Consider the following 21,558-nt stretch of genomic DNA (forward strand, 5'->3'; position numbering starts at 1 on the left):
CTATTCCATTGGAAATTTGTAAACAAATTAAGCCAAAAGCAGGAGGTATGGGTATTCGAAGTTTATCCTTAATGAACGATGCCTTCATTCTAAAATTATGTTGGGGGTTGACATCCAAACCTGATGCATTTTAGGTGAGGGTACTTGTGCATAAATATAATTTTAACAGGGCTAGATACTCAGATCACATTATGTGAAGTGGTTGTTTAAATTTGTGGAGATCGATGAGCAGGTTATGGTGTGAGTTTATTAAACACCTGAGATGGTCAATTGGGGGTGGTGTATCCGTTAGTTTTTGGGTTGATATATGGGTAGGAGATGTGCCATTATTTAATATTATTACAAACATGGGACTTATGGCAGATATGAGGGAACGGGTAAGGGATTACATGATACCGACTGAAGATTGGGATAAGAAGTGACAAACTGATGTGTTACCAGCTGAAGTGGTGAAGCAAATTGTTTACATTATTCCTCCAGCTTGTCCGTTTCCCTTGATGTGCTGTATTGTGCTTCGTCCTTATTTGGATACTATACTATATCCTCAGCGTATGAACAACAAAAGAGTTTAATTGAGTCTGGCAGTACAGAGAATAGAAAAATGTGGAGTTTAGCTTGGGGATGGAATGGTCCTCAAAGACTATGTGTTTTCCTTTTTCATTTTTACACAATCGTATTTTTACAAATGCAGAAAGAGTGAAACATAGGCTATCGTCTGATGCTTCAAGCCCACAATGTCGTGTTATTAAGGAATCAAGTCTCGATTTGCTTAAGGATTGTCCTCCTGCAGCAGCTCTCTGGATGCGTCTGTTGGCCCAAAACAGTATATACCAGCTTTCAAGCAACGTTGTTAGAATGGTTGTCTGTGAACCTTAGCCAAAGTAATTTCTTCATTTTTGATGTCCCTTGGAACATTGTTTTTGGTATAGCCTGCTGGTATACTTGGAAGTGGAGAAATTTATTTATCTTTGAAGGTGAAATCTCCATTAAAGGGTGATTGAGTGTTATCAAAAGTTTGGCAGTGGCAACGCATAATACATGGTTAACTCGTACCTTACAAAGTGGAGGACCAGTTAGTGGGATGGATACCACCACCTGTAGACTGGATAGCAGTGAATTCAGACGGGGCTTACAAGAGTGGAATGGGAGCTGCTTCTGTTGGAGGAGTTTTGAGAAGCTTAGATGGTACATGGATAGTGGGATATGCATACAAATTAGGCTCTTCCAATTGCATCTTGTCAATTGCACAAGACCAACGAATTCTTCTCTGTACGTTGATGCCTCTCTTTGCACCAACAGCTCTTCCCATCCACCTCCCTACTTTTACTTTTTAGATCAAGAAACACCAACCCACGATTTCAATCCGTTTTGCACAGTCATAGCCGAGAGGGTTCGAGTTATAATTCAGAATATCACAGGTCTATCTACTTTGGATATCTACGAAAAGCTATCAATTGGCGTTGATTACTCATGGGACGACCATGATTGGATTTGCTTGGAGGATAAACCTTCAATATTTCATACGACGTAAAAATTCTCAAGGATTTCAATTCTATTTTCTTAGGTTGTGTTTGGTTGGGACTTCAAATTCTAACTTGAAAAATTGTGGTCAAATAATTATCTTGAATGAAAAGTTTCTCTTTTTTTAATTTTCTGCAATTTATATTTTGAAAATTTTGAATTCATGTCATTGTAAGTTTGCTGATTCAAACGACAGTTTATATCAAAATTCGGCTTTAATATCTCTCACTTTCAAATAAGGTTAGATATGCTAACATAATGTTTTCTGCTTTTGTAGCTCTGTTGCTTAATAAACTTCTTTTGGCAGCGGAAAAGAAAAATAAAAATGAAAACATAATGTTCATTATGTTTCATTTTTAACATTTTAAATTCTTTTCGGGTTCATATATTTCTTTTTGTATTTTCTAATCGCCCAAACAGGGAAAAAGTTTCTTAGTTTATTTTCCTTTGTTACTAATTCATTTCTTGATTCTTGTTGTGTTGAATATTGTAGATTGGTATCGGTGAAGTATGCATTGACAAACTATATGGACAGCTATGTATATTTTCTTATGCATGGCCCTCATGTATCCAGTAATACAAAATATCCACCTAAAAGTATGCTTTTGCATTGTTCAAACAGAATTGTTCTTATTGGATTTGTCTCTTTGTTCGTTCAGTTGAAATAATCTATATTTTGTTTTTTGTCATGGTGTCTTTCTACAGGAACGTATTTTCTCTGTCTTGGAATTACAGGTAAGTTTTAGCTTTGCAAAAGAATTGAGCAATATCAGTGTTCTCAATTATTTACAACTAGGGAAGCATTAAGATGTTACACGAATATTGTACATTTTGGGGATCCAATAATTCTCTCTTTTTCTTTTTTTTTTCCCCTTAATTTGTCTTTTGCAACCATGCTCATTCAAAGATGCTAATACATGTTCCAACAATTTTCTTGAAAAGGAAGTAGAACTTTGCTGGGGATATCTTGCTTGATTGCGCTTGCTATGTACAAATTGCGGAGGAGACATTTATGTGCGGATGATATAATTGAAGAGTTCCTTCAAAATCAAAATAATTTAATACCTATTAGGTATTCTTATCGTGAAATAAGAAAAATGACTAGAAATTTTCGAGATAAATTAGGTCAAGGTGGTTATGGTTCAGTGTTTAAAGGAAAACTTTGCAGCGGTCATCTCGTAGCAATAAAGTTATTGGGCAAGAAAGCTAATGGGCAAGATTTCATTAACGAAGTTGCAACAATTGAGAGGATTCATCATGTTAACATCGTAAAACTTATTGGATTTTGTGTAGAGGGATCAAAACAAGCTCTTGTATATGACTTTATGTCAAATGGATCTTTAGATAAGATCATATTTGGAGAAGAAAACAAAATCACCTTAAGTTGGCAAAGAATGTTTGATATTGCGCTTGGGGTGGCTCAAGGAATTGAATATTTACATCAAGGATGTGACATGAAAATTTTACATTTTGATATCAAGCCACACAATATTCTTCTAGATGAGAACTTTATCCCAAAAGTTTCAGATTTTGGTCTTGCTAAACTTTATTTTGTAGATGATAGCATCGTATCTCTCACAGCAGCACGAGGCACAATAGGATACATTGCTCCTGAATTGGTTTACAAAAACATTGGAGGCATCTCGTATAAGGCTGATGTTTATAGTTTTGGAATGCTATTAATGGAAATGGTAGGAAGAAGGAGGAATTTGAATGTGCTTGCCGAACACTTAAGTCAAATATACTTCCCCTCATGGATTTATGGCCGATTTCATCAAGAAGAGGGCATTGAGATGGGAGAGGTTTCAGATGGTGAAAAGATAATTGTGAGGAAGATGATAATAACAGCTTTTTGGTGTATACAAGTGAAGCCTAATGATCGTCCTTCAATGAGCAAAGTCTTAGAGATGCTTGAAACTGATGTTGAGCTCCTTCAGATGCCCCCTAAACCTTTTCAACTTCCTTTTGAAATATCAAGTGAGGATCATGTTGATAACAATCCAAGTGAGGATCCAACTTCATCACTTCTTTCTTCAAATGAAATTAGCTTAAATATAGCCTAAGTTATGAAACTTTTCATTTTATCACATTATCTTTGTACTTTGATAACAAGAAAAAATCATGTCCCTCTAGAATTTTGTATGGTAATTTCCAAACTTTGCTTTGTATTTTGAGCTATGTTTCTATGGGTTTTCTTTTTGCATACCATTTTGTTCTTTATTTTATAATATCCCTCATTTTGCTTATTTGACCTATCTTATTATTTCTTTTGTTAAGCTTAACCTTCCCCCTCTTTGTAGAGATGGCTTAGAAAAATCAAAAATTAAAAATGGTAATGGAACCAAGAATTCCATAAGATTTAAATTCCAAGACAAGGCCCTAGTGGTTGCCTTTGTTTTATAATTTAAGTCCAAGTATGCCAAAGATAAAAAAGAGAATAGAAAATGAGTAAAAGTTATGTTATTACTTCTAAAATGAGCATTAAGTTGAAATAAAATGTTACTCTTCTTTCTTTTATCTGTTTCTTTATTCTAATAAAATTTTAATAATTTATACAATTTATATATGAAACCATTTATTTGTTTAGTTATACAAGAAATTTTGACGATTTTTTTATTGCTTTCTACCTAAATCTTGATAGATTGTTAATTCTTAAAAAAAAAAAAAATCATAAACCAATTACATAACTCTGAAACATATATAAACTAATTAAATCATCATACATGTTAGAAAAAATTCCGACTTGTATGCTAGCCACTTACTATTTTGTTTTATCTTTGTGTAATACGTGCAATTATCAAAATAATATTCTAGATTAAATTATATAAAATTCTTTTGCAAATAAAATGTTTATAATATATACACATTTATTATTAAAATAAAAAGTAAGACAAACGATTTTCGAATTCATTCTGACATTTACATCATTGATTAATAAGTTTTAACATTTGAATTATTTTAATGCTACATTTAAGCATTTGACTTATTGATTGGTGCATAATCCCCTGCTTAAATAACAGAGTTTGATTCCCCATCTTCTAATTAAAAAAAAAATATTTTGGTGCTATTATTGAAAGGTCCTATACCCATTGCTAGTTTTTGAAAAATAAGAAGAAAGTTCCTAAAGATATTTTTCCAACAGTTGGACTAATTGGTTAAACTGTTTTCTACATTGACTTATGATTTTTCAAACGATGATCGCTCTCATTTACTTAATCCAAAACAAGCAAAAAAAAAAAAATCTTTGTTTGGAGCCAGTCTTGCCATAAGTTAATATCTTCACTAGAGGACTATTACTTTATAATACTGTTTCAATTGGATTGTTTCTCTCTTTGTTTGGATGGTTGGTGGCTTTGAAATTTTGGATCTTGTTCTAACTTTTTGACAAAAAAGAAAAAGCCTTTAATGGATTACCATATTTAGGTTCGTAAAATCTCTTAATAATCTTACTCTTTTTCATTTAATATTTTTTTATTTTTGACATAAAATGTCATTAAATATTGAACATCATTATTATAAAAATTTTTAAAATAAAACACATTACATTAAAGGGAGAGGCTATTGGCACTCCCTATTGTCTATTTGCACTCCCCACGAACAACTTAACATTGTACTTTCTTAAATTAGACTCACTTAAATAACTTCTTTTTATTAAAGTTAAACTTTAATTAAATATATTAATGTTTTGTGTACTTCATATGTTTTTGATGATAACAAAACATATCTCATTCATTAATATTTAACTTTATTATTTAAGTGTGTAGGATTTAATTTTATAACCCTAACAAAGCGGTTAATTAAAAGTAAGTCAAGAAGCTTGTTGAATTAAAAGAAGAAGTTAATTGGTCGAAAAAGGAGAAGGCAAGTAATGAACAAAGATAGAACCTTAGTAATTGATTATCAAGTCACCTTAATCAGTTAAGGAGTGGCTGTGTGATAAGTTGAAGCAAAACATAAAAATGTTAATCAGTTAAGAAGTCTGATAATCGGTTAAAGCACAAGGTCCTAGTATCTTCAAGTGCCAAAAACAAGTTTGAAAATATTATTGACCGTTGAAGGGAGCTAAAACGGAAAAGTTTAATTTTCAAAGAACTTCTAGTTGATTAAAGGTGATTTTAATTGGTTGTGGTTGAAAGAAGTGAAGGTTCAATCAGTCAAGGGACGTGCTGACCAATTAGAGGAAGACTACTGTGTAGAGAAGTGAAAACAAAAGGTTTGTAATCAGTTAGAGCCTGCCATAACCAATTAGAGAAAGTCTGAAGACAAAAAACTCTTAATTAGTTAAAGCCTCCTGTAATCAGTTAGAGCAGAGAAAACAACAGCAGGATTGTTGTTCAATTTTTTACCCATGTAAGTATACGTATCACAAATATAATATAGTGATGAGTAAAGTATCGTTCCCACAAAGAATTGTTTTAACTCCTTTCGTTAAGTACTAAAATTGACACACCCTAATCTTATTTAAATAATTAAAAATATAATTAAAACTAATAAACTAATAAACTAAACATAAAACTAATCTAAAATCTATTAGCAAATTTACTTTATTAAATTTGAGTGACTACCAAACCTAAGATTATGATATCCCTCAATACTTTATCTAAATATTGTCTACCTTTTTCTCTCTCTTAATTCAGTTTAATGGGTTAAGTTTTTTTTTTTTTTATAATTGAGGGAGGGGGGATTTGAACCCTGCTCTTAAGTAAAGGGGATTATGCACCAACCACTAAGCTAAATGCTCGGTTGCGTTTAATGGATTAAGTTGCTAACCTAGAGTCTTAAGTTATTTACAAGTCTCTGTCGAATTTCTCATAAAAATACCTTCCTCAATTAATTTACTATATGTCTATGCAAATTATATTGAAGAAAGATTCATTAAGTTTGTGCTCTAATCCGGGCTACATATGGCTTATAGGTGTATGTCTACCTTATATGAAAATCAAACCACCTAATCAACTAAGTGTATTTGATCATACGCTATTCTATTCAAGGTCTACCTAAATCTCCTTCGTCAAGGTTTAACCTAGGTTTCCAATTCAATCTAATTGGTGGCTAATCAACTAGAAGCATTAAGAACAGAATAAAATAAACAACTTAAATCTATCAAACATAAGTAAAAGAGAGATAAATAGTTCAAGCTGCGTATTGAGTTCAATCATAATCTTATATTAACATTTTAGTTCCCTATCAAGTCACACATCATCATTGAATGAAGTTTAAACATTCAAATCAAACTAAGAAAAATAAGAAAATAACAAAAAGATAGCAAAACCTAAGAATTGTATTCTTGATCTCCAAATCTCCTTGAATCCTTCAAATTCTTCTTTGCTTCAATAACTTTGTGGCTGAACTCTCAATTATCAATCTGGTGTTTTATTCTTTTTTCTTCTCCTTTAAAAGTCTTCTGAAAGGTTATTTTTATAGGCTTTGAAGTTAAGCTAAGTTGGGTGAAGAAAGAAGTCAATTTTAGTTGGGATTTCCTCATCTGACTATGTGGGCCGCAGCCTTGCCCAATTTATTAACAGAAATCATAATTGCTCTATGACTGCTATAGTGCATTAAATTTGACAAGATCTTTGACCATCTTCCAGGTTGAACTGGTAAAGTGGTAAATATGAAAGTTGTAGAGTTTTCTCTTGTCTTTCCAATGATTCAAGAATTGCTTCATTTAAAGCTCTATAGAGAGAGTTATGGTAGAAATACCAAAACATGTGCAATGAAAGTCTACACCTCAAAATTGCTCTTTTTCTTTCACTAAAATTCTTCTTTCATCAAATACCTACAAAAGCACAAATAAATCAACAACAACCTATCTTAACCACATTAACATCAATTTAAGCATAAAATTAACTAAGATTAGATTGACTCACCTAAACTAACTAATTTAAAATAATTAAATAAAATCTACTAATTTCTATGCATTACTACAGGAACTAAGCTAATTTATTATCAAAATTAAACCCAAATAACTCTTTATCATAAAGTTATCAAGGACAGTGCAAGACAGAAAGTCTATAATCGGTTAGAGCTGCCTATAACCAATTAGCTGAAGTTTGTCTCTCTTTTCGAATTTAAACACTAGAGGATAAAATAATAGCTAAAAGTGTATCAGAGTTGTTCCTAACAGCTAAAAACTGTCTCCAATAGAAAAATTTGACTCCCCAAGTATAAAAGGAAGTTCCAACAGTCAAAGAAAAGAGAGTTTTTGGAAGATTTAAAGAAAAAAAAGCTACTTTGAGAAAAAAGCCAACTATTCTTTACCAAAAATACTTGTTCTTCATTCCAATTCTAGATAAAGTGTTTGAGCTAGATTGTAATCTGTCCAGACTTGTGAAGGCACTTAGTTGTACTTCTTTTTCTTCTCTTTCTTGAGAAATTAGAGTGTGGGAAATACTTTAAAGCTTATTGTAAGGGATTAGAGCTTGGATTAGAAATTTACCTTGTAAAAGCTTGGTGGAAGCTGTTAATTCCACTAGTTTAGTGAAGTTGGGTTTAAAATCCTTTATTAGGAGATCAAGGTAGTGGATGTAGGTCAAAGGGATTGAACCATTGTAAATAGCTTTGTTTTGTCCACTTCTCTTTACCGTTCCTTACTTAGTGTCTTTTATCCACTACAAGCTTTATTTTCACTCTCCTCTAATTGGTTAAAAGGTTTATCTTTCAAAAAGAGCTGAACTTAAAATTTTTAGTGCTCTTCACCCCCCTCTAGCATTCCATTGGGATCAACAAGTGGTATCAAAGCCATACCCTCAAATTTAAGGCTTTATATTCTTAAGGAAGATCCACATGGCTTTGCAAAAGTTAGTTGTTACTGAAGGAAAATCTACAAATAGGCCTCCTCTATTTGATGGGTCAAATTATGCCTATTGAAGTACTAGGATGTCTATATACATTAGAGCCCTTGACTATGAAATGTGGGATGTTATTATGGAAGGACCATATATTCCCACCTCACCTAGTTTTGTTACTAGTGAGAAAATGCCTAAGCCTAGAGCTGAATGGACTGAGGATGAAGTCAAAAAGGTCCAAAGAAATTTCAAGGCCATTAACACCCTTCATTGTGCAGTCATTCCTTTGGAATTCAACAAAATCTCTAGCTGTAATACAGCCAAAGAGATTTGGGAAAAACTTAGAGTCATTCATGAAAGGACGCCTTAAGCAAAGGTGTCCGAAGTTGCCTTACTTACCTATAATTATGAAATGTTTAAAATGGAACCAGGTGAAGATGTTACTAACATGTTGGATAGGTTTACCAATATTACAAACAAGCTCAATCAACTTGGAAAAACCATCCCTGAACATGAGTTAGTGTTGTTCAATTTTTTACCTACGCAAGTATACGTATCGCAAAGATAATATAGAGATAAGTAGAGTGTCGATCCCACAGAGAATTAAATTAATCCTTACTGTTAACTACTAAAATTAACACACCCTAATTTTATCTAAACAATTAAACTTAAAATTTAAAACTAATAAACTAAAAACTAAAACTAATCTAAAATATATTAACAGAATTATTAACTTTTAGTGATTACCAAACCTAAGATTATGATATCCCTTAATACTTCATCTGAATATTGTCTCTCTCTCTCTCTTTCTTATCCTAGTTTAATGGATTAAGTTACTAACCTAGAGTCTTAAATTATTTACAAGTCTCTGTCGAGTTTCTCATAAAAGTACCTTTGTTAATTAATTTACTATATGTCTATGCAAATTATATTGAAGAAAGATTCATTAAGTTTATACTCTAATTTTGGCTATGTATGGCTTATAGGTGTATGTCTACCCTATATGCACATCAAACCACCTAATCAACTAAGTGTATTCGATCATACGCTATTCTATTCAAGGTCTATCTAAATCTCCTTCGTCAATGTTTAACCTAGATTTTCAATTCAATCTAATTGGTGGCCAGTCAACAAGAAGCATTAAGAACAGAATAAAATAAACAACTTAAATCTATCAAACATAAGTAAAAGAGAGATAAATAATTCAAACTACATATTGAGTTCAATCATAATCTTAGATTAACAACTTAGTTCCCTATCAAGTCACACATCATTATTGAATAAAATTTAAACATTAAAATCAAACTAAGAGAAAAAAGAAAATAACAAAAGGATAGAAAAACCCAAGAATTGTATTCTTGATCTTCAAATCTCCTTCAATCCTTCAAATTCTTCTTAGCTTCAATAACTTTGTGGCTGGACTCTCACCTGTTAATATGGTGTTTCATTTTCTCTTTTTTTAAAAGTTTTCTAAAAGGTTGTTTTTATAGGCTTTGAAGTTAGGCCAAGTTGGGTAAAGAAAGAAATCAATTCCATTCAAGATTTTCTCATCAGACTACGTGGATCGCAGCCTTGCCCAATTAATTAACATAAATTGTAATTGCTCTAAGACTACTACAGTATGTCAAATTTAATAAGATTTTTGACCACCTTTTAGGCTGAACTGGTAAAAGTAGTAAACATAAAAGTTGTATTTTTTTCTCTTATCTTTCCAATGGTCTAAGAATCACTTCATTTGGAGCTCTGTAGAGAGAGTTATGGTTGAAATACCAAAATATGTGCGGTAAAAGTCTACACCTTGAAATTGCTCTTCTTTTTCCATTAAAATTCTTCCTTCATTAAACAGTTACAAAGGTACAAATAAACTAGTAACAACCTATCTTAACCACATTGACACCAAATCAAGCATAAAATTAACTATGATTAGATTAACTCACTTAAATTAACCAATTTAAAATAATTTAAATAAAACCTACTAATTTCTATACATTGCTACAAGAACTAAGCTAAATTACTATCAAAATTAAGCCAAAATAACTCTATATTATAGAGTTATCAATTAATGAAAAGATTACTTAGATGTCTCCCCAAAAGTTGAAAGCCCAAAGTTATAGCTATTCAAGAGGCTAAAGATTTCAATGTGGTCACACCTGATGAAATTTGTGGCTCACTCCTCACACATGAACTTGAAATGAAAGAAGAAGAAGAAGAGGAAAAGAAAGAAGCCAAAAAGAAGAAGAAAAACCTAGCACTTAAGATTAGCTAACTAGAGGAAGAATTAGAAGAGCTATCAAGTGATGATGATGAAAAGCTAGCTATGATGGCCAAAAAATTTAGAAAGTTAATGGGACAAAAAGGCAGAAAGTTTGGAAGAAAATATTATAGGAAGGATCAAGGTCTTTCTTGGAAAAATATGCACAAGGATGATTTCAGCAAGAATGATGAGATGGTGTGTTTTGAAGGCAAAAAACCAAGACACTTCATATCATAATGCCCATTACTCAAAGAAGACACCTTAAAGAAAATGAAGAAACCAAAAAGAGCAATGGTAGCAGCAACATGGTTTGATAGTGATTCATCAAGTTCAGAAGAGGAAAAAGAAAAATTAAAAGAAAGAGCTAATTTCTGCTTGATGGCAAAGGAAAAAGAAATTGAGATAACTTCTAATTCATTTGACATTTCCTATGACGACTTGCAAGATGAATATGACTGCTTATGTGCTGAATTCAAGAAACTTACCTTGACATATAAAACTATGAAGAAAAAGATTGTTGCATTGAATCAAGTATTAGAGAAAATTAAGTTTGAATAAACTCTGTCTTTGAACAAAAAAACATACTTCAAATAGAACTTGAACAATCCAAAACTGATTTTGAATGTTTAAAAACACTGCACATACTTTAAATGCTTAGAGTTACAAAGTGCTGTTGATCAAAATACCGCACTTAAAGCTGATAGAGAGCAAAGGTCGAAAATGAAATTAAAAGATAAAGAAGAGTTTAAAAAGAAAACAAACCTTCAAAAAAAAAATGAATGTTGTCTCATGTCACTGTTATGTGTGTGGTAGGAAGGGTCATTTGCCTTATGAATGTTTTCATTCTAATATAATCTTTTCTAGAACGAAATTGGTTTGGGTTCCAAAAGGATCCTATGTGATTGTTACCCCCAAGGACCCATCAAAGTATGAGTACCTTTAAAGAAAACCTGAAAATCTGTTTTGTAGGTTGAGCAAGGACAAAAAGATCAATGTTTAGAAGCTCAACCTAAGGAAAGGCAACCTTGGTTCTTAGACAGTGGCTGCTCAAGGCAAATGACTGGGAATGAGAACTTGTTTTCCAAGCTTGATAGAAACAAAAGTGGTAGTGTTTCCTTTGGTGATGGCTCCAAGGGTGTTATCCAAGGAATTAGAACCATTAGTAACTTATTACAACCTCAAATCAAGCATGTGCTATATGTTAAAGGCCTAAAACATAATTTGCTAAGTATTAGTTAACTTTGTGATAGAGGCTTTAGAGTATGCTTGGATTCACATGGATGTCATGTTTGGATTCACATAGATGTCAAGTAATTAATGTTAACACTAACAAAGTTGCATTCATTGGTAAAAGAATAAAGAATATGTATGTTATCTTTCTTGATGAAATTAAGACTTGTGAATCTTGCTTTATTGCCAATGATGTATGTGATAGTTGGTTGTGGCATAGAAGACTAGGACATACTAGTATGCCTACCATTTCAAAACTTTTGAGAAAAGACTTAGTCATTGGACTTCCAAAGATATCATTTGGGAGTGACAAAGTTTGTGATGCATGTCTATTTGAAAAACAAGTTAGAAGTTCTTTCAAATCGAAGAAAGTCATATCAACTTCTAAGCCACTTGAATTACTACACATTGACTTTTTGGGACCAATCACTGTTGCTAGTTTAAGAGGCAAGTCATATAGCTTTGTTATTATTGATGACTACTCTAGATTTATATGGGCATATTTTCTTACTCATAAAGATGATGCATTGCCAATTTTTATTAAGCATTGTAGAAGAGTTCAAAATGAAAAAGGCCTCACCATTGTTGGTGTTAGAAGTGATCATAGTGGTGAATTTAAAAGTGATAGTTTTGAAATCTTTTGCAATGAAAATGGTTTTGATCACAATTTTTCTACTCTTAGAACTTCACTGCAAAATAGAGTTGTTGAAAGAAAAAATAGGACTTTAAAAGAAATGGCAAGAACAATGTTTTGTGAAAATAACTTGCCAAAATATTTTTAGGCTGAAGTTGTAAACACTGCAGCTTATATATTGAATAGAGTTTCCATTAGAGCCATGATTTCTAGAACCCCTTATGAGCTTTACAAAGTAAGAACACTAAATATTTCTCATCTAAGGAGTTTTGGATGCAAATGTTTTGTCTTAAATAATGGAAAACACACCTTGGAAAAGTTTGATGCTAGGAGTGATGAGGCAATTTTCTTGGGCTATGCATTGAATTCTAAAGCATATAGAGTGTTTAACAAAAGAACTATAGTTATAAAAGAGTGAATTCATATTGTTTTTGATGAGACTAATGATGCACAAAGAAAGGTAGTGCTTGATGATGATGATGCAGATGACATTGAGAAAAAAATGGAGAAGATGAGCTTGGACAACAAAGAAAATGATGGAGAAAGCTTGAAAGAGAAAGATGATAATGAACCACCACTAGAAGACTTGCAAAAAATTGAAGAACAGCACAATGATCTTCCTAAAATCTGGAGATTAGTAAGGAGTCATCCTCAAGAACTCATAATAGGTGATCCCTCGGATGGTGTCAAAACTAGAAGGGGATTAAGAGAAGCTTGTGAGTACCTAGCATTCATATCACAAGTGGAACTAAGGAACTTTGAGGAAGCTGAAAAGGAAGATAGTTGGATGATTGCAATGCAAGAAGAATTAGGCCAATTTGAAAGGAACAAGGTGTGGATTTTAGTTCCAAGGCTAACCAACCATCTATTTTTTGGAACAAAATGGGATTTAATAACAAGATGAATGAGTTGGGAAATGTGGTAAGAAATAAGACAAGGTTAGTTGTTCAAGGCTATAATCAAGAAGAATGTACTGATTATTTACTTCCGTAGCTAGACTAGAAGCTATTAGACTTTTACTTGCCTATGCATGCCTTATGAACTTTAAATTGTTTCAAATGGATGTTAAAAGTGCATTTCTTAATGGCTTTATACAAGAAGAGGTATATGTTGAACAACCTCCTAATTTTGAAGTGTTTGATAAAATTGATAATGTATACAAATTGCATAAAGCTCTCTATGGACTAAGACAAGCTCCTAGAGCTTAGTATGTTAAACTTTCTAAGTTTTTTATTGAAAATGGATATTCTAGGGGAAGTGTTGATAATACTTTGTTTATTAAGAAAAATGAGACTAATTTGATTGTTATTCAAATTTACGTTGATGATATAGTATTTGGTGCTACTATTGAAAGGTTGTATGAGAATTTTGCTAAAAAAATGCAGGGAGAATTTGGAATGAGCATGATAGGAGAACTAAAGTTCTTCCTTGGTCTATAAATCAAGCAATGTGAAGATGGAATATTCATCAACCAAGAAAAGTATACCAAAGAAATGCTGAAAAAGTTCGGTGTGATGAATATGAAGTCAATTGGAACTCTTATGAGCCTTTCCACAAAGCTTGACAAACATGATAAAGGAAGAGATGTGGACCAAAAGCTCTATAGAGGTATGATTGGTTCACTTCTTTATCTTACTACAAGTAGACCTGATATATTATTTAGTGTATGCCTATGTGCAAGATTTCAATCATGTCCCAAGGAATCACATTTGACTGCAGTGAAAAGAATATTTAAATATCTCTTGGATACTCAAAACTTCGGGTTATGGTATCCAAAAGGTTCATTTTTTAATCTTTTTGGCTATTCCAATGCTAATTTTGCTAGTAGCAAAACTGATCGGAAAAGCACTAGTGGTACTTGTCAATTCCTTGAAAACATGTTTGTGTCTTGGTCTTGCAAGAAACAAAATTCTGTTGCTCTATTAACTATTGAAGCTGAGTATATACCACTAGGTAGTTGTTGTGCACAAATTCTATGGATTAGACAATAACTAAATGACTCAAAACCCCCATTAATTGTAATAATATGAGCGCCATTAACGTCTCCAAAAATTCTGTTCAACATTTTATGACAAAGCACATAGAAATAAGACATCATTTCATTAGAGATCATGTGCTTAAAGGAGATATTGAAATAGATTTTGTAGACACCTTCGATCAATTAGTGACATCTTCACAAAACCATTAAATGAAGAACAATTTTGTAGAATTAGGAAAGATTTAAGGATGATTGATGCTACTGAAGTCTAAATTATGCTAAAGTAATGATGTTTTGGATGATATAAATTCAATGATGATAATGTCTATTGTTTGGTGCAATTGATTAGTGACTATTATTGGTTAGCTAAAGGACCCTACATGGAAGATAAGATTCATTCTAATCAGTTAAGGATTTCCCTAATCAATTAAAATAGTTTTGTGTTATGGGGGTTAACTTAAATTAGTGAGGTAATAATCAGTTAGCAACTCTCTTAACCGATTAATGCAAGTGTGCTAATTAAAGGGCTTTCAAGTTAAAAATAGTGTAATCGATTAAGGCTTCCTTTAATTGATTAGAAGATAACTGTGAAAGAGATAAGCTATCGCTCAAGAATTTTTCAAAAAAAAAAAAAAACTGGTCCGGGGGTACGGGACAGTTTCCACTCAAAACCTGAGTAATCGGTTATAACTCCCCATAAAAGACCCCCCCCACCTACTTAGTGAATTAGTTACATTGAAAATCAAATACTTAAGAGACCTTAGATTTTCCCTTCCATATTTTCCTCTGAAACTCAAGAAACCCTAAGAAAGAAAAACCTATGGCAAAAACTTCTTTCACCCACAAGGTAGTCGAAAAGGGGAAAAGTAAAAGGAAAACTGATGATTCTTCATCACATTTTCCAAAAAAGAAAAGAAAAATCAAAGGACATTTAGCAGAGAAGAAAAAGGGAAGCAAAAGGAAAATAATAGAGAAAGAGAAAGGATCAACATATGCAAGAGCTACGACAGGGAAAGGTACTGGTTCTTCTTCTTCTTCTTCTTGATTTTGAAATGACATACATGCTAATAGATTTTGGAGAATCGAGAATGCCATAATTTCCTGTGGAAAATTTTTTGATTGGGATAGCTTTAATGATTCACCGGGAGTAAAAGAAGATTTAGAGAGATATTTTGAATCTTTGAAATTAAGATATATGAGTACATGTAGAGATAGAATGTACAGTCCAACTCTGATTAAGGAACTATATTCTAGTATAGCTATTAACAAAACTGAACTGAAAAAAGAAGAGGAATTTACAGAGGATAGATTAAATGTGTTTTTAGATGGTGAAGATTTTCAAATTAGTGCTCATGATCTAGGAAAATTCCTTAAGATTGAATTTGAAGTAGGAGACTGCAAAATACTAGAGAAACATTAGCCAAACTATCTATAGGAAGTTATCACTGGAAAAAGGGAGAAGTTTCCTTCTAGAAGCTATGCCAGTGAGATAAAAAATGCTCAACTTAGAATTCTTCATTATTTCATATCAACTACTTTCCATGGAAGAAGTAGCATCTTTAATTATGTGAGTGCACAGGATTTGTAGCTAATGGAAGTTGTCTTCAATAAATCCCACGTAATGTGGGAAGATATATGGTGGAAATAATCAAAATAACTACACTAGGGGACAAAGTAAATCTACCATATGACAATATCTTTACAATCTTTATGAAAAAGAAAGGAATTTAAAGTGGAAGATTTCTGTTTGATTTTATGAAAAACAAAGATCAAGGAATATTCCTGGGTAGTGTACTAAAAATGGGTTACAAGATAGGGAGGAATGAATGTATTAAGATCACAAAAAGTACACTTTTGCCCCCTCTAACTGGTAGTCCTTCAACACCCTTCACCAAGGCCAGTCAACCCCCTTTTCAAAGTGACATGATGCTTAATCTTCTGATGAGAATTGATGGGAAGTTGACTGATCAAGCTGAGAAAATGGTAAAGATCAACGAAAAACTTCAATAGCTTGAAGCTCTATTAAATCCAGCTAAGGAAACCAAAGTTCCTAAAGCCACTGTCTTTGCTGCAAGTCAGTTAAGTGAGAGGATTGCTACAGAACAATTTCAAAGTGTTACTTCTGGTCATTATAGGGAAACTGACTAGGAAATACTTGAAAATCCAGATGTGACTTAAGCTTGGATTAAGGAATCTAAAAAGAAGAATAATGAACAAGAAGAACAAGAAAAAGAAAAACAATTACCCACTGAAGAGGATGAGAAAGAAAAAGAAAAAGAACATTCAAATGCTGAAAAGAGTGTTGTGAGCTCCCCTACAAAATCTGAAAAGATTCTTGTTTCTGACTTCGTAAAAGATATCATCAATGAAGCTAAAGTTGACCAAGCACACCAACAGACAAGGATGCATCAAGAAGCTTAGTTAACTCCACTAGAAACAGAACAAACTACAGAAAAAGCACATCCAGACAAGGGTAAAGTTACTAACACTGATCTTATAGCAAAAAAGACTACTGGTACAGGTAAGAAAACTATGGCCACCAAGACCAAAACCTTCAGAAGAAGAAAGTCTACAAGATTGACATTGACTTCCAACCAGCAGTCTTCTAAATCTGCAGACTCCTAGTTTATTTCATCAAACTCTCTATCTCGCTCTTCTTCCAAACCTTTCAATGTTCATTTTGGCACTAATGAATCCTCACCTTCATCTGATTCAGATTAGAACCTTTTTAGATGATGCCAAAAAAGGGGAAAAAAATAGGAAGACAAGAAAATAGGATTAGGAAATAGAACTGATAGGAATGATGAACTCAGTCCTTAAGTTATGCTTTTTTTTATCTTTGCTTTGGTATGTTTTTTGTTTATTTTGTGATGAACAATGATCAACAATGCTTTTAATGTTTCTATGGGTTATGTGGCTTATGTTGTGTTGAGTTTTTATATTTTTATGTTGAACTTATACTAAATTTATATGTTTTATGATGGTGTTATATGCTGAACAGTGTTTGTATGGGTTATGTGGCTAATGTTGTGTTGAGTTTTTATATTTTTCTGTTGAACTTATACCGAATGATTGAATATTGAATATATATATATATGTATGCTCCTGTATTTGAATGGATTTATGTTGGATAATTTTATTAGAGCATATATTTAGGGGGAGCACATACTCAGGGGGAGCAATCCTCAAAGCTGCACAAAATATTCTTTTCATTTACAGAAATTGCACTCTTAGTATAGGGGTGTTTTATCATCATCAAAAAAGGGAGAGAATGTTGACTCTATATGTTTTTGATGATAACAAAACATTCCTCATTCATTAATGTCTAACTTCACTATTTAAGTCTGCAGGATTTAATACCCCTAACAAAGCTGTTAATTAAAAGCAAGTCAAAAAGCTTGCTGAATTAAAAAAAGAAGTTAATCGGTCAAAAAAGGAAAAAGCAAGTAATGAACAAAGATAGAATCTTAGTAACTGATTATCAAGGGACCTTAGTCAGTTAAGGAATGGTTGTGTGATAAGCTGAAGCAAAACAGAAAAATGCTAATTGGTTAGAAGGTCTAGTTAATCAGTTAGAGCATAAGGTCTTAGCATCTTCAATCGTCAAAAACAAGTTTGAGAATATTATTGACCGTTGAAGGAAGCCAAAATGGAGAAGTTTAAAATTCAAAAATATTCTAGTTGATTAAAGGTGATTTTAATAGGTTGTGGTTGAAGAAAGTGAAGCTTCAATCAGTTAAGGGAAGCGCTGACCAATTAGTGGAAGACTGCTTTGTAGAGAATTGAAAACAGAAAGTTTGTAATCAGTTAGAGCCTGCCATAACTAGTTAGAGAAAATCTGCTGAAGAAGAGAAGTTTGAGGACAGAAAACTCCTAATCAATTAGAGCAGAGAACATAGTAGTAGGACAATGCAAGATAGAAAGCCTGTAACCAGTTAGCTAAAGTCTATCTCTCTTTTTGAATTTAAATGTTTAAGGATAAAATAATGGCTATAAGTGTATCAGAGTTGTTCCTAACAGCTAGAAACTGTCTCCAATAGAAAAATTTGACTCCCTAAGTATAAAAGGAAGTTCCAACGGTCAAAGAAAAAAGAGTTTTTGGAAGATTTGAAGAAAAAAAAGCTACTTTGAGCAAAAAACCAAATATTCTTCACCAAAAACACTTGTTCTTTATTCTAAATCTAAAAAAAGTGTTTGAGCTTGATTGTAACCTGTCCAAAATTGTAAAGGTATTTAGTTGTACTTTTTTTTCTTCTATTTCTTGGAAAATTAGAGTGTGGGAAGCACTCTAAAGCTTGTTGTAAGGGATTAGAGCTTGGGTTAGAAGCTCACCTTGTAAAAGCTTGGTGGAAGCTATTAATTCTACTGGTTTAGTGAAGTTGGGTTGAAAATCCTTGATTGAGAGATCAAGGTAATGAATGTAGGTCAAGGGAACCGAGCCACTATAAAGAGCTTTATTTTGTCCACTTCCTTTTACCCTTCCTTACTTGGTGTCTTTTATCCACTACAAGCTTTATTTTCACTTTCCTCTAATCAATTAAAAGGTCTATCTTTCAAAAATGGCTGCACTTAAAATTTTTAATACTATTCATCTCCCTTTAGCACTCAATTGGGACCAACATGTTTGTCTTTTCACACTCTACAATATTAATTATTTGTATTTTTCTTATTTATTGAAATATTTATAATTTTTTATTATAATCGCAACTTAATAAAAAGGAGGAGAGCATTCTTCTATGATAAACTCATAGGTCCATATGTTGACGCAAATTTGTATAGTAAACTCGTAGAAACAACAAAAAAAAAAAAACAAATACAAATAGCATATTTATTTATCATTTGACAATCTTTACTTATGCCAAAACTTCAACCATACTGGATATTCTAAGTTTACAAAATCGTCTTTTCAGCTTCTATTATGAATTTAAAATGTTTTATGAAAAATAAAGTGGCAACAAACAAATCCATACTCCAATTCCCATCATATATTTGTTACAACACATTAACTGCCGAGCCGAGATGATTTCTTTCTTTTCCTTTGCACTAGTGAAATATTAGAGCCTTTATAATTTCCACTTCAATCGCATTCAATAATAACATATCTATCTTTTTTAGACCTTCGAATGGTTGTTGCATATCCTTGTGATAGACCAACGCCACGAACACTATCTCGATTTTCAAATGATTTCTTTTGAAGTTCAAGAAAATTATTGTCCACAATATTTTCTTGACAATCAGTATATACTTCTTGCAAATTATCTGTAACATATGAAACATAAAATATTTTCATATAAGGAAACTTAAATATCACAATAGATAACTGGTTATATATTCTAAATAAATAACTATAGTTCAAACTATAAGAGATGCACAAAGTTGGATGTCAATATATTTCATGTTTATTAAGTAATTACAGGCCCTTGCAATAAAAGAAATTATAAAAAAATCAGCAATAAATATTTTACATTCGTTTACTAACGGGTGCATTTGTTGCAAAATTATCTGTAGGATGAGGAATTAGAAACTCTAATAAGGAATGACTTTAAACGTGAAGACAAGTATAAACATTCAGATTTCGTGGTGCAGGATTGTGCACGTAGGGACACAAATTTACGTACTCTTGACCAAAGACCATATTCATTATGCGGACTCTCAAGTCATCTTGCAATTGTACTTTATTAATCTGACCTACAAGGCTTCCGCCCAAACTATTACTACCACTATTACCTTGCAGAAGGCAACAACCTTTAAAAGGGTAGCCCTCTGCTACAGTTCTATCATTATGGTGTGCTGTTGTTTGTTAAACTTACATGCAAGAGGTGGGTATTTCAAACTGTTCTCTTGTGAGCTTAAAAAAAAAAAAGCCCATTTAATTGGTTAACCAATTCCAAAAGAGGGAAGAAATATAAAGCTCAACAGCAGATTAATTGAATCAATATTCAGTCCCAAACGAAGTCATCAGTTTTGCCACCAAACAACTTTATGATTAAATTCATATTTAAAAAAACTAGACATATATAATTTACTATATTAAGTCATTAGGAGTTGAGTTTGCTACTCAGTTTAACTATAGAGTGTTTTAAGATCTAAGAGAGTTACACTTGCACCAAACCTTGAAATTGTTACAGACCTAGCATCTAAACTTGCTCACATAATCTGGGCCAATTTTCTTTATTTAAACATTCATGATAATCTTCTTCATTTCCTCTCTATTCCATCAATTTTCTACCCCGACTTAAAATTTGTACATCTCAACTAAAACAGATACAAAACAACTATCTAGACAAATAAATTTGGAAAAAAGTTTATGTTGAGCAGAATTTCTAAAATCAAAAATAGAAAATTATTTAAATAAAGAAAAGAAGAACATATCAAAATAAAGCATGCCAAGATAAGAATTTAACTATAATTCCGAACTATTTTCGCCATTAGGGAAAGAGAATTCATTGAAGTTTATGTTTTTATCATCAATTTGTTGCTGCTCCATTGTTAGATTCATCTAAAATTAATGAATTGAATGCTACTAGAGAAAAAAGAACGCAATTAAGAGTCACAAGGAATAGAGGAAGTTATGAAGAGTTAAAAGGTGCATAAACAAAAGGTGAGAGTAATTGAGATTAGTCAGCAGTGTGAATAGATAAATAGTACTATAATTAATTAAAATTTGATCTGAATAAAAAATTATTTAAGTGAGAATGATTTAAAAAATTATAATTATAAGTTGTTAGCAGAGAATGTTAATAGACAATTAGGAGTGCCAATAACCCAACCCATTGATTTTGGTGTTAAGTTCTTTAAAATAATTTAACAAAATAAGGAACATAATATTTAGAAAGTCATGTAATGAATGAGGATTGTATATAAGTGATATATACTATTAAAAATCAATCAGAAAGTAATATGAAACATAATATTTAGAAAGTCATGTAATGAATGAGGATTTTATATGAGTGATATATACAAATTATTAAAAATCAATCAGAAGGTAATATGAAATTTAAAAAAATGAGGTTATAAGCAATCAATATTTCACTATAAAAATCAATTATGATCTAATAATAAGCAACAAAAGTTTGATTGGGAGATTGCTCAGATTTTTTAGACTGGATAAGGAGAACTCAAGGGTGAAGACATGAACTTCTTCTTTCAGTTT

The 21,558-nt window shown here is 32.0% G+C and overlaps 1 protein-coding gene across 2 annotated transcripts; it reads left to right on the forward strand.

The window, feature by feature from the left end:
• The first annotated feature begins 2,027 nt into the window (after positions 1–2,027).
• Positions 2,028–3,584, forward strand: LOC18594490 (rust resistance kinase Lr10-like). 2 transcript variants are annotated; one of them, XM_088808417.1, is made up of 3 exons: positions 2,028–2,118; positions 2,227–2,271; positions 2,464–3,584. In XM_088808417.1, the coding sequence occupies exon 3, from the start codon at positions 2,508–2,510 to the stop codon at positions 3,582–3,584; it is 1,077 nt and encodes a 358-aa protein (XP_088664543.1). In that variant the 5' UTR covers positions 2,028–2,118; positions 2,227–2,271; positions 2,464–2,507. The 2 variants fall into 2 exon arrangements, with proteins under 2 accessions (XP_088664543.1, XP_088664542.1); XM_088808416.1 differs by having other exon boundaries at positions 2,049–2,118; positions 2,227–2,266; positions 2,468–3,584.
• The last annotated feature ends 17,974 nt before the right edge of the window (positions 3,585–21,558 follow it).

The sequence above is a fragment of the Theobroma cacao genome, chromosome 7 (genome assembly GCF_053813885.1).
Source record: "Theobroma cacao isolate CCN51 chromosome 7, ASM5381388v1, whole genome shotgun sequence".
Taxonomy (NCBI): domain Eukaryota; kingdom Viridiplantae; phylum Streptophyta; class Magnoliopsida; order Malvales; family Malvaceae; genus Theobroma; species Theobroma cacao.

Coding starts and splice junctions, on each gene's coding strand:
- LOC18594490 (XM_088808416.1), top strand. CDS start 2,049: ATGGACAGCTATGTATATTTTCTTATGCATGGCCCTCATGTATCCAGT. Junction 2,119..2,226: donor TACAAAATATCCACCTAAAA/GTATGCTTTTGC, acceptor GTCTTTCTACAG/GAACGTATTTTCTCTGTCTT. Junction 2,267..2,467: donor GGAATTACAGGTAAGTTTTA/GCTTTGCAAAAG, acceptor TTGAAAAGGAAG/TAGAACTTTGCTGGGGATAT.